We start from the raw sequence: 14398 nt of genomic DNA, 5'->3' as shown, positions 1-14398 counted from the left end.
TTTTTGAGTTGCATGCCCAATTCATTGATCTCTGCCCTCCTTAATTTGTTAATATATGCACTCAAGGATATAAATTTCCCCCTGAGTACTGGCTTGGACGCATCCCACAGAGTTTGGTAGGATGTCTCATCATTGTCACTTTCTTCAATGAAATTGTTGATTGTTTCTATGATTCCTTCTTTGACAAATTGGTTTTGGAGAATCATATTATTTAATTTCCAATTAGTTTTTGATTTTCCTGTCCAGGTGCCCTTACTAATTATTATTTTTATTGCATTATGATCTGAGAAGGTTACATTTATTATTTCTGCTCTTTTGCATTTGTTTGCAATGATTCTATGCCCTACAACATGGTCAATCATTGTGAATGTGCCATGTGCAGCTGAAAAGAAGGTGTATTCCTTTTTGTCCCTATTTATTTTTCTCCACATATCAATTAAATCTAATTTTTCTAGGACTTCATTCACCTCTCTTACCTCTTTCTTATTTATTTTTTGGTTTGATTTATCTAGATCTGAAAGAGGAATATTTAGATCTCCCACTAGTATGGTTTTACTATCTATTTCCTTCTTGAGCTCTGCCAGTTTCTCCTTTATGAATTTGGGTGCTATGCCACTTGGTGCATACATATTGAGCAGTGTTATTTCCTCATTGTTTATACTGCCTTTAATCAGGATGTAATGGCCTTCCCTGTCTTTTTTAATCATATCTATTTTTACTTTGGCTTTGTCAGAAATCACAACAGCCACTCCTGCCTTCTTTTTCTCATTTGACGCCCAAAAGATTTTGTTCAAGCCCTGAACCTTAAACTTGTGTATGTCCACCCACCTCATATGTGTTTCTTGTAGACAACATATGGTAGGATTTTGGTTTCTAATCCACGCTATTTGCTTCCTTTTTATAAGTGAGTTCATCCCATTCACATTCAGAGTTATAATCATCAGTTGTGCATTTGCTGACATTTTCGTATCCTCCCCTATTCCTACCCCCTTTTTCTTATACTATTTCCTTTTAAACCAGTGGTTTGCTTTAAGCCTGTATCCCTTATCCCCTCCCTTGATTATTCCTTTTCAATCTGGTCATTTTTGGTGTTCAATTTGCTTATCAGTTCATTTGGTTTCTGAGCCTCACTTTCCAATTGCAAGATTCTACCTTTTAAACTGTTATTTTCTTGCCAGAGCTCTTCCATTTTCCTCAAAATCTCAGTTTTGAACTCTTCCATAGCTTGTGAGGAGTTTTCCTTATTTGAGGAGGGTCCGGATGCTTGTTTGTTCTCCTCCTGTTTGCTCGGTTGTCTGGATTTTCTCTGTGTAAAAGTTGTCAAGTGTTAAAGACTTCTTTTTCTTGTTGTTAATCTTTCTCTTCTGAACTTCCTGAGACTGAGTAGCCATCGTTAGCCCAGCAGCTTCTCAGGTTTATCCTCGTGCTCAGGGTCTGTCCGCGGTCTTTTGGCTCCTGAGGTCTGAGTTCTGGTTTTTTCCAAGGTCAAGCCCCCTGGTGGATCCCCTTGCTTGATCCTCTGCTGGAGGTTTCTTTACAAGTCTCAGGGCGCTGCTTCCACAGTCGTATACCCGTCTGCACTGGTTCCCCACTCAGGGTTTCAGAGCTTTAGCTTGTGGCTGTGTCTGCCTCCACCCACGCCTGCGGTCTCAGCCCGCGCTCTGCGTCCTGTGTCCGCTCTCTGCACCCTACTTCTGCGCTCAGAGTTTGTGTGCTTTCTTTAGCTTTTTGGGGTCCTAAATCTTGCTGCTCTCAGGAACAGCCCCCAGAGCTGCCAATGACTTGATGGGTGCCCCAAACTTGCTCTATTTCTTTTTAGCTGGCTTCAGCGCTATAGGTGGTGTGTGTGGAGGGGGTGGGGGTGGTGCGGTTGCTCAGCCTGCGATTTAGTGAGAGCTGTTTCACCCCTTTATAGCATGGAAATGCCCCGATTCCATGTACGTTCCACACTGTGCCCTGTTGTGGGGTTCCTCCGTTCGTCTGGACTTGTTTTTATGTCCCCTTGAGGAGTTTTGTGTGTTTCGGTAAGGAGAGGTTAAGAGCTGCTTCTTACTCTGCCGCCATCTTAACCCAGAACCTGTTTTCTTCTATTTTTGCATTATGTTTAAGAAAGAAAATCTTATTTCTCCTTGCCATTCTTTGGAATTTTGTATTCAGTTGGGTATATCTTTCCCTTTCTCTGTTTTTCTTTTTTCTTCAGCTATTTTGTAAAGTCTCATCAGTCATTGTGGTTTAAGCCATCCATTGTTTTATAAAATGCAGATGATACAGTTAATCAGTATATTTCAATTCTAAAAGATGAAGGACCTTGAAATCTACTCACCTTTCTTCCCTCTCAACTTGGAAAATCCATCATTTTCCCTCCAATTAGAAATCAGAATACCTAATCTTATATCTTGGTTTGCATTCTGTTAATTGCTTTTTTAATGCATAAAAATCTATCTCCCCTTGTATGGAGGGTCCAATGTCAGACTGAGAAGGCACCAGTCCTGATTTGTTCTTCAATTAGCATGCATTGCTTAATGAATCATTATACTTGGAAGCTCAAATCTTTGTTTCCCCAGTCATTTCAATCAGTCCACATGCCACACAGATGACAAATTGGAAGTTATAGGAGAGAGGACCTAGTAGGTTCTCTTGTTTAATGTTTTAAATCTATATCAAGCTAAGTAACATGTCACTATACTGCCTCTAAAAATATGGTTTATTTCCCCTTCCCAACTTTACTTGCATTGTAGTATACTTTACATAACTCATGTTAATTCACCTTTAACTATGTGAGCTGAATTATAGTAGAGAATTAGGGAAAGGTCAGGCCATGACTCAGTCGTAAGATCTATAAAGAAAAATCCCTCTCTTCCCCCAGTTCTAGGGTTTCATTTTCCCTTAATGTCCTTTGATAGTGGTAGTGGCAAATTTATGGGATAACAGAATAGAGAAGGAAAGTGAATCAAATTGAATTCTATTTAGTGAGGGTTCTCTGGTATGATACCATTTCTTATTGATATTGGAAACAATAAGGAACAGAATCAAAATGATGGAGTGAGAGAAACACTTTTGCTTAGATCACCCACCACAATTCCCCAACAACCTAGAAAACCTGCCAGAGCAAATTTTGACCAGAAAAGTGAAGAAAAAGTCATAGAGCAGCGAGGTGGCTCAGTGGATTGAGAGCCAGGCCTAGAGATAACAGAACAGTATAGAAGCATGGTAAGAGCCCAGGGACAGAAAGGAAGCCGAGACAGAGCACCAGGGCAAGAAGGACCAAGGCAGAAAGTGATCCCAGGTGACCCCTGAACTAGAACAGGGAGGGTAGCAGGTATTATTTGGCATTTCTGTTGCTCATTAATCAGTTCTAGATCACGGATCCAGGGAGGAAAATAATAGTCATGAGTGAGAGGCTAGATGAGCAAGGACAAGTTCTAAAAATATAACTGGGATCCTGAGCCTAGGAGCAGAACTATGACTCAGTTTTAATCTTTAGCTCATCACTTAAACCAGTAGTAGGGGGGCAGAATCAATATGGTGGCTTAATCACAGCAAAAGCCCAAACCACTTGGAATATCCTTCCAAACCAATCTTTAAAAAGTGCCAGAAAATGACAGGAATCAAAAACAAACAGCAAGATGGAGTGAGGGGTGTAACTGCTGAACACAACTTGAAAGGTAGACAGAGAGAGTTGATTTTCATGGGACAAGAGGGAACCAGAAGGAAAACTGCATACAGGGGAGTGTTGGTCTATAACTACCCCCTACCCCCATCTACCATTCTACCATACCAGATTCCATATCTGGGAATATGTTAATTTTAGAATCCTGGGATGGGGGAGCTACACCAACAAAAAAAAGGCATTTCAGATATATCCATTGAAGTCTCAGGCCCTGGCACCAACCTGTAGTGAGGTCCAGAAGTCCATAGCTCTAGGCCCTTTCAAGGTTGCACTGATGACCTAGCCCCAGGGCAAAATAGCTCACGGTGCCAATCCCTACAACCAGCAAAGAAGATAGATTCAGCAAGCAGTTTTCAGAATTCCCAATCAAAAAAAGTCTGGGAAAATGAGCAAACAGCAAAAGATACATTTATCCCTCAAAAATGTCTATGTGGGCAAAGAGCAAAGCACAGAACTAATAGGGGATGGTGAGATCCAAGCAACTACATGTAAAACTTCAAAAAAAATAATGGAAATTGGTCTCAAGCTCTGGAAGAACTCAAAAAGTAATTCAAAAATCAAATAAGACAGGTCAAAGAAAAATGGGAAAAAGAAATGAAAGTAATGAATAAAGAAAACAACAATTTAAAAAACATAAGCCAGTAGTAGAATGATCAAGTCAAGAAAGGAGAGGTAGGTTCAGTAGCTCTTACCCTGCAGAACCTCTAAGAGGAAATAATAATGATCAAGTCCAACAGTAATCTACAGAGACTCAACCATTCACAAGACAATAGCCCCAAACCTGGGTCAGAAACTTGTAGAACTCAGACCAGGAGGGTAATGAACAGCTCTCTCCATCAATCACACTTCTTTGGGAGCATTAAAACAGTCATGAAATGGACTGGAAGAATGGGCAAACAAAAAAATAATCAGACCATAAAGAGTTATTCTGGTGACAGGATAGCTCAAGATAAAAAGATCAAAGAGAGATCATTTAAAAAAATTTTAATTACCTGGAAGCCATGAACAACAACAACAACAAAATAGCCTAGACATATTTTAAGAAATATGTACAGTATAAGGAGCACCTACAAGAAAGCATACTTTTCAAACACATATCAATAAAGGAGAAAATGATCAAATCAGTGTATAGGGCATATGTTTTTTTAAAAAAATTAACAGAACACAAAGTAACACCCTTCCTCCCAACTAAACACCAAAATTGAAATCCTGAAAATTAAAGGAAATATTAAAGTTGAAAGTTTAAAAAAAATAAAACTAATAAATAAAAGTAGGAACTGATTTTATGGAGGGAAAAAGACAAACCACTGACTAATTTGATTTTTTAAAAGAAAGAAGAAAATCAGATTACGAGTACCAAAAATAAGAGGGGTAAATGCACAACCAACAAAGATGAAATTAAAGCCATTTTTAGGAGCTATTTTGCCCAACTATATGCCAATAAAACTGAAAATTTTAGTGAAATGGTTGGATGAATATTTACAAGAATATAGATTTCCCACATAACAGACAAGGAAGTAGAATATGTAAATAACTCTCTTTTGGAAAAAGATATTGAATACAACATAATTGAGCTCTCTGTGGGAAAAAGCCCAGGACCAGATGGATCTACAAGCAAATTCTACCAAACATTTAAAGAACATTTCGTTCCAAAACTATATAAACCATATGGAAAAAATCATTGTAAAGGGGAGCCCTACTAGATTCCTTCTACAATACAAATATGGTTTTAATGCTTAAACCAGGAAGAACAAAAACATAGAAAGCAAACTATGGACTAATTTCCCTAGTGAATTTTGATGGAAATTTTTAAAAATAAAATACTAATAAATATTGATACAAAAATATTAAATAAAATACTAGCAAGACAATTATAACAACAGCTCAAAAAGATCATACACTGTGACCAGGCTGGATTTATATCAGGAGCAAGACTGGTTCTATATTTTAAAAATTATAAGTATAATTGATCATATAAGTAATAACAAAAATTATATTATTTTTAAAATTGTGTGATTATTTTAACACAAATGGTTCTTTTTAAAAAAATAAAAAACTCATTCCTATTAAAAACACTAGAAAGCATAGAAATGAATAAAGCTTTCCTTAAAGTATGTAGTATCTATCTACAATCAAGAGCAAACATTATCTCCAATGGGGAGAAACTGGAAACCTTTCTAAAAAGATTAGGGGTAAAGTAATCTGTCCATTATCATCAATATTATTCAATATTGTAGAAATGCTAGCTATAGCATTAAGAGAAGAAAAAGAAATTGAAAGAATATAAGTAATTTTGGAAAAAAAACTTTTACTTTTTGCAGATAATATGATGGTTTAATTAGAGAATGGTAAGAATCAACTAAAAAAACTAGTAAAAACAATTAACAACTGCAGGAAAGTTGCAGTATATGAAACAAACTATTCAAATCATGAGCATTTTATAGCTTCCCAACAAAAGAGACAGAAAAATTGTAGTTAAAATAACAGTATAAAATACTTGGGACCCTACCCAACAATACATTCACAGAAGCTACGTGAGCACAATTACAAATCACTGGGGGCAGCTGGGTAGCTCAGTGGATTGAGAGCCAGGCCTAGAGACAGGAGGTCCTAGGTTCAAATCTGACCTCAGACACTTCCCAGCTGTGTGACCCCGGACAAGTCACTTGACCCCCATTGCCTACCCTTACCACTCTTCTGCCTTGGAGCCAATACACAGACGGAAGATGAGGGTTTAAAAAAAAAACCAATTACAAATCACTTCATCCAAATAAAGACAGACATAAATATTTTGGGAAAATATTATTCATAAAGTAGATGGAGCTAATATAACAAAAATAATAATAGCACTTGAATTTATTCAGTGCCATACCAAATTACCAAAGTATTACTTTATAAAGCTAGAAAAAAATATATCAAAACTTATCTGGATGAAAAACAATCAACATAGTTAAGGAAATCAATGGGAAAAAATGTGGAATAAGAGGGCCTAGAAGTACCAGATTTCAAACTATACTATGAAGCTGTAACCACCAAAATGATTTGATACTGTTTAAGAAATAAAATGGTTGGTCATTGGAACAGATTCCTTACACAATGTACAAAAGAAAATGAGTACAATAATCTAGAATTTGATAAAACTCAAAGATCCCAACTGTTGGTTCATAGACTCCCTATTTGACCAGAAATATTGGAAAAACTGGAAAGTAGTATAGCAACAAGTAGTCATAGATGAACATCTCATATTATATAATAAGATAATCTCAAATTGGGTACATGATTTAAACACAAAGGACAATACCTTGAGCAAGTTAGTAGAGCATGGGAAAAAAAATTGCCTCTCAAATCTATGGCTAAGGAAAGAGTTCATGGCCAAATAAGAGATAGAAAAATTCATAGGCAATAATGGGTAATTTTTACATAAACAAAATCAATGTAGCTAAAATTAGAAGAAAAGTAGAAAATTGAGAGAAAACTTTGTGGTAAGTTTCTCTAATAAAGGCTTCATTTCTAAAATCTATAGGTAACTGACTCAAATTTATAAGAATAAACCATTCCCCAATTGATAAATGGTCAAAGAATATGAACTCGCAGTTTTCAGAGGAAGAAATCAAAACCATCAAAAGCTAAACAGGAAAAAAATCTTTAACTTACTAACAGAAAAAAATTAAAACAATTTGATCAAGAAAAGGGGGGTAAAATCACAAATGGTGGGGGGGGGAGGGAATATGGAGAAATAGTTACACTAATGCATCATTGCAGGGCTGTGAATTTGTTTAAACCACTCCGGAAAGCAATTAAGAACTATATCAAAAAGCTCTTAAACTTTGAATATCCTTTAACCCGGTAATATTGCTAGTGCCTCAATACCTCAAAGATACCAAGAAAGAAGAAAAAAACCCATATATACAAATATATCTATAGCATTTTTTTGTGGTGGCAGAGAATTGGTAACTAAGGGGATGCTCATCAAATTGAGGGATGACTGGAAAAGTTATAGCATATGAATATGACAGAATACTACTGTACTATATGAAACGATGGAAGAGATGGTTTCAGAAAAACCTTAAACTTGTATAAACTGACAAAAATTGAAGTGAATAGAATGAGAATAATATTTACAGTAACAGAATTATTGTAAAGACAATAACTTCAAAAGGTTGAATAACTATTCAGTGCAATGACCAACCACACAATTCCAAAAGACTCATGACAAAAACATGTTCTACACCTCCAGACAAAGAACTGATGGGCTCAGAGTACAAACTTTGAGCATATTTTTCTTCCTTTTTTTTTAATAGGCAAAGCTACTGTAAACATTTGTTTTGCATGGCTATACATATTTGTAACAGATTTTGTTTTTCTTGCCTTCTCAATGAATGAGGGATGAGGTAAGGAAAAGAAGAATTTGAAACTGAAAATAAAATCTAATTTTAAAAATTCAATAGAAGTGACAATGTCCACATAGATGTCCGGGTTTAAAATACCTTCCAGCGACCATATCTGTCAGCTAAGAAGCCAAATAGGATGCTGAACACCATGTAGCCAAAAAACACCATCTATGGAGAGCAGAGAATATATAATTATTTAAACCGCAATCAAATATGCCCACTTACCACCTTAAGCATTCACCCATCTTCTCTAGATAAAAGTGCTGGCTAACAGAGGTGAAAAAGGGACTTGTCACATAGTGGATTCTTTGTGACCTGGTTTACTATTTTAGAAGATAAGAAATTAGTGGATTTTGTGACTCCTACTTAATGTGATTTAGTTATGCTACTAAAATGTGGCATCAGTGTATTCCCTTAGCCAGACAATCATGCATTTCTGATAAAAACAGCAAATATATTAGATAAAATTAAGTAAATTTTAAACATCAGCACAAATCTTTTTTAAAATTTTAACTTCTTTTAATTTTTATTGGCACAAATCATTATTAAAAGCAACTTTTGAAATCAAATGTAAATCCAAAGATACCTTTTCTTATCATGAGTATAACCCAGGGGCTCCTAATCTTTTTTTTTTCTATCATGGATCCCTCAAACAATCTGGTGAAACCTAGAGACTCTGTCTCAGAATCATGTCTTTAAATGCACAAAATAAGATACATGGTTTTATGAAAGAAACCAATTGTATTGAAATAAAGATGTACTTTTTCCATCCAGATTCATACAGCCCTTGAAATCTATCTATAAATCGAGAGGTCCATAGACCCCTTTTAAGAGCCCCTGACTTAACCATGTCTTTAATCAAACGCCATGATTAGAATTTCTAAGGAAAGGAACTTGAGGGATTCTGTTGATAGTATGTATTTGGATACCAATTCAACATCTGCCCACATACACCCCTTGTAGCTAGGCTCTCTTTATCTACACTTAAAAATCTGGGTCAGTTAGAGAATTTAAAATGATAATATGCTATGGGACAATGCAACAAATTGAGTAGAAAATAAATGTACAATCACAGGGTATTAGAATTTGGAATATGAGTGGGAAGGTGACTAATTAGTTCCTAATGGTTTTTGGACTAAATTGTTGCTGGCAGCCACTGCTGACAAAATTGCTTATGTAGTCAATAGATATATTCTTAAAAGGCCAAAGATTAGAAAGATCCCCAGGAAATAGAATGAGTGGTGATTGGAGCAAAACAGGAAGATGATGGGGTGCCAAATGGGGCACAGGGAAGAATCGTATTTCAATAAGGATGAAATGAACTAATACTCAAAATCCCTCTAGAAGTATTCAGAAACACATTACATACTTTGTATATTCATCCCCCCCAAAAAATTATTAAGGACCTATTCTGTAGAAGGCACTGATTTCATTAGACCACAGCTAACCTTTAGTATCATTTCTGACGAATGAGTAGTTAACTTGGAATGGCAATGCATCCTGAAGACCTCTTGAAGTAGAAGCGTTCTAGTGGGATAGGCACCAATTAAAAAGTACCAGTGTGACACTTTTTGCTTCTGTCAGACTAATAAGGATGTAGAATAAATAAGCAAACTTGAAGACGTTGGATGGAAATTGTTAGAAATGTGTTTTATGTGAATTGCTCATAAATGACCAAGTTCTAGAATTCTCAGTCTTGGGGCTCAAAGTTGGAGTAAGGGAAGAAGGCAGTTTGTATTGGCCCTGGACCCCTAATTCCTACACGCACATAGCGTGGAGAGCGGCTACTCACTGTGGTCACCAAAGCCACTTGCCAGTTCTCCAGATGCCATTCACAGCGGATAACAGGAGACACAACAGCAATCAACATGATCTCCATGGCTTCAGCAACCTATAGAAGGAGCAGAACACCAAGGCTGAATAAAATAGCCAGTATGCCACAGCTTCTCTCCAAGTCTGTCTTCTCCCCTCCCTCATTTGTTAATAAAATACTCAGTCCTGATGACTGCTATGAGATGAATAAAAAGACATGCAAACCTGGTTTCAGGGACCTTACAGTAGAGTTGAGGAAAACACAGATATGCAACAGTTGGAAAATTATTACAAAGAATCACATAATAAGGGCAAGATTCATCATGAAAAAAATGTACAGAGTTCCCCTTGGAATTAGTACAGCATACAGAATCTCTATCCACACACAAGAGTTAGTCAAGTCAGTTAAGCATTTATTAATTGCCTATTTGCTAGGAGATATTGAGGGGGGAAAGTCCCTAATTTCAAGATCGTCACAGTCTATTGAAAGAGACAACATGCAAATAACTATGTACTAACTATCCACAAAAAGGATACATTGGAAATAATCAAATGAGGAAAGGTACTAGCATTAAGGGGGGAAGTCAAGAAAGTTGTCCTCATATTCAAACTAGAGAACTTTGTTAAATGTGTAAGATATGAGCCATTCCCCAATTGAAAATTGATCAAAAGATATAACAGAGTTTTGGGGATGAAGGAATCAAAGTTATACATAACTACCTGGAAAAAAATGCTCTAGATCAGTGTTGGCAAAGTATTGGCACGTGTGCCCAGCTGGCACAAGGGAGCTGTTCTGTTCCCCCTCTTCCCAGCTCCTAAGGACATTTTTGGGCATCCTGCCCCTCTGTCCAGCCACCCAAAGAGAGCACTCCCTCCCTCTGTTCTCAGGAGCAATGCGGGGGGCTCAACAGCTTGAAGTTGTAGTTTGGGCACACAAACTTGAAAACCTTCACCAACGCTGCTCATTACTGATGAGAGAAATGCAATTCAAAATAATTCTGAGATATCATGTCATTCCCATCAAATTGGCTAAATTGATAAAGGAAAAATGAAAACTCTTGGAGAGAATGTGGAAAAGCAGAAATATGAATATACTGTTGATAGAATTGTGAACTGATCCAACCATTCTGAAGAACAATCCGGAATTAAACCCAAAGGGTTATAAAACTACATATAACTTTTGACCCAGCAATATAACTGTTTATTTCCTAAGGTATGATTGGGGAAAAAAAAGGATTCTATGTGGGGTTTTATGTTTTATTACATTTTTAGCTAGCTTTAGCAATAAGGAAAGAAAAAGAAATTGAAGGAATTAAAATAGACAATAAGGAAACTAAACTTTGCAAATGATATGATAGTATATTTAGAGAATCATAGAGAATCAACTAAAAATTAGTTGAATTAATAACTTTAGTAAAGTTGCAGGATACAAAATAAATACACATAAGTCATCAGAATTTCTATACATTACCAACAAAGACCAGCAGAAGAATTAGAAAGAAAAATTCCATTTAAAATTACTCTAAACAACTTGCCAAGGCAAACACAGAAATTATATGAACACAATTACAAAACACTTTTCACACAAATAAAGTCAGATCTAAACAATTTAAAAAATATTAATTGCACACAGGTAGGCCAAGTTAATATATAAAAATGATAATTCTACCTAAATTAATTTATTTATTCAGTGCCATTCCAAACTACCAAATAATTATTTTATAGAACAAGAAAAAAATAACAAAATTCATCTGGAAGAACAAAAGGTCAAGAATAGCAAGGGAACTAATGAAAAAAATGTGAAGGAAGGAGGCCTGGCAGTACCAGATCTCAAACATCACTATAAAGTAGCAATCATCAAAACAATCTGGTACTGGCTAAGAAACAGAATGGTAGATCAGTGGAGTAGATTAGATACACAATATACAGGGGTAAATGACCTTAGTAACCTAGTGTTTGATAAACCTAAAGATCCCAGCTTTTGGGATAAGAACTCACTATTTAACAAAAACTGCTGGGAAAATTGGAAAGCAGTATGGCAGAAGCTAGGTATAGACCAATATCTCACACCCTATACCAAGATAGGGTCAACGTGGACATATGATTTAGATAAAAAGAGTGATACCATAACTAAAACAGAAGAACACAGAACCTGGCAGATCTTTGGAGAAAGGAAGAATTTATGACCAAACAAGAGACAGAGAGTTATTATAAGATGTAAATGGAATAATTGTGATTATATTAAATTAAAAAGCTTTTGTACAAACAAAATTAATCTAACCAAGATTAGAAGGGAAACAACAAACTAGGGAAAAAATTTTATTTCAGATTTTATCTGATAAAGGTCAAATTTCTCAAATGTATAAAGAATTAAGTCAAATTTATAAGACAAGCCATTCTCCAGTTGACAAATGGTCAAAGGATATGAACAAGCAATTTTCAGATGAAGAAATTAAAGCCATCAATATAAGAAAAAATTTCTAAATCACACTTGATTAGAGAAGTGCAAATTAAAACAATTCTGAGGTACCACCTCACACCTATCAGCTTGGCCAATATGGCAGTAATTGAAAGTGGTAAATGTTGGAGGGGATGTGGCAAAATTGGGACATTAATGCATTATTGTCAGAGTTGTGAACTGATCCAACCATCCTGGAGGGCAATTAGGAACTATACACAAAGGGCTATAAAATTGTGCATATCTTTTGATCTGGTAATGTGACTACTGGGTCTGTATCCCAAAGAGATAACGAAAAAGGGGCAAGGACATACTAATATAAAAATATTTATAGCAGCTCTTTTTGTAGTGGCAAAGAATTGGAAGTTGAGGGAATGTCCATCAATTGGGGAATGGCTGAACAAATTGTGGTATGTGTTGGCGATGGAATATTACTGTGCTAAAAGGAATAATAAGCAAGATGATTTCAGAAAAAGTTGGAAAAATATGCAAGAACCGATGCAGTGAAATAAGCAGAACTAGAAGAACATTGTACACAATAACAGTAATATTGGACAATTATAATTTGTGAAAACTTGGCTCTCAACAGTGCAATGACCTGGGACGATTCCTGAAAGACTTACTCCAAGGAAAGCTATCCACCTCCAGAGAAAGAATTGTTGGAGTCGTCTTTCACATCAGTGTATTTATGCTTTTATTCTGGGGTTTTGGTTATGTATGAGTGTGCGCTTACAACAATGACTAATATGGAAGTGTGTTTTGCATGGCTTTAATAAAAATTAAAAATTAAATTAATTTTATTTATTAAATTTGTCTACCCCTTGAGATTATTGTTGCTGTGGATGACTCAAAGTCAATGGTTTATTCCCTGTGTTCAGGGAAAGATAGCTTGATATCTGAAGAATTAAATAACAAAAGAACACTTACCCCTGTGCTGCCCATAATTAGAAACAGTGCTATGTGAAACCGTCCAAATCCAATGGTCTCCACAGCCTCTTCTACTGTGAATGTCTTTGACTCTAAGGAAGAAAGGCAAAGTCAGGTTTAACTAAATACTTAGTCTAAAATGCCATCCGAAAAGGGTAACCTCTTGTGGAACAAGTTGGAGGATTTACTCACTTCTCTAGAAAAATAATGGAGGTTGTTCTCCATTTTATAAAACTCTTACCTTTTTGTGGCTCTGAGGATTCTGGACTCAGTTCTTCAAGGCCAATAGTGGTTACAGGCTCGGTCTGTTTGGTGGCCATCTTCTAAAGGGGTCAGAATCCCAGGTTGCCCTTCTTTCCACTTTGAGGTCTCCTGAGGAAATAAGGAATCCACAAAAAGCTTCAGCTGGGATTTTATTGTCATCTTTGCATAATTCTTTGGCAGTCATACCTCCTTCATTTTATCAGGAAGGCAGGGAATTCCAAGGCCTATTTTATTACAGTCAGACACAGTCATTTTATTAGGTTTTCTTTTTGTAAGTATTTTTTTTACAAGGGAAGTTTTAATATAAGATGGGCAAAAGTGGTATCTTCAGAAATGATTTGATTATAAAAATAAAAAGCATCGATAAAAGTGATTCAAACAAAAGAAATATCTGGCAAGGCAAATGGTCAGATCTCCATTAGGAAAAACTAGGCTTAAGTCTCACCCTGGACAAGTCATTTACTTCTTAGTGTCCTAGGCTACCCTCTGAGATAATAAATTACAGACATAGTTGCTGATTTGTATTAACAGAAGGAATTTCCTCACTAGGGAGTGCTCTATTAAAGTAAACTCACAGATCCATACTATTCTCTTCCACTGGCAAAAAACCTCAATAACTTTGTATGTTTCTGAATAGAAGACTGGTGATACTAAAGACACAGCCGAGCATGGCAACTCCCACAAGCTCCTCAGATTGACTAGCCAACAAAGGTTTTAGCAGATTCTTTCCAACAGACTGGACGTGGTTTTAAAAGACTAATAATTGGGACAGTTAGGTGACTTGATCGATAGAAAGCCAGACCTACAGACAGGAGATCCTGAGTTCAAATCTGGCCTCAGATGTTTCTTGGCTATGTGACCCTGAGCAAGTCATTT

The 14398-nt window shown here is 36.2% G+C and overlaps 1 protein-coding gene across 1 annotated transcript in view; it reads right to left on the bottom strand.

Annotated features, from left to right (window-relative positions):
• The window catches only part of SVOPL (SVOP like), a 75683-nt gene extending 62105 nt beyond the window's left edge, over positions 1-13578 (bottom strand). The window contains exons 1-4 of the mRNA XM_044677643.1: positions 13500-13578; positions 13259-13350; positions 9854-9952; positions 8158-8229 (exon numbers count right to left, since the gene is read on the bottom strand). Coding sequence (XP_044533578.1) covers positions 8158-8229; positions 9854-9952; positions 13259-13350; positions 13500-13578 — 342 coding nt within the window. The remainder of the gene's footprint in view (positions 1-8157; positions 8230-9853; positions 9953-13258; positions 13351-13499) is intronic.
• Positions 13579-14398: the final 820 nt, after the last annotated feature.

The sequence above is a fragment of the Gracilinanus agilis genome, chromosome 5, assembly GCF_016433145.1.
Source record: "Gracilinanus agilis isolate LMUSP501 chromosome 5, AgileGrace, whole genome shotgun sequence".
Classification (NCBI taxonomy): domain Eukaryota; kingdom Metazoa; phylum Chordata; class Mammalia; order Didelphimorphia; family Didelphidae; genus Gracilinanus; species Gracilinanus agilis.
Note: the sequence above shows the minus strand (reverse complement) of the source record. Positions and strands in the feature narration are given on the sequence as shown.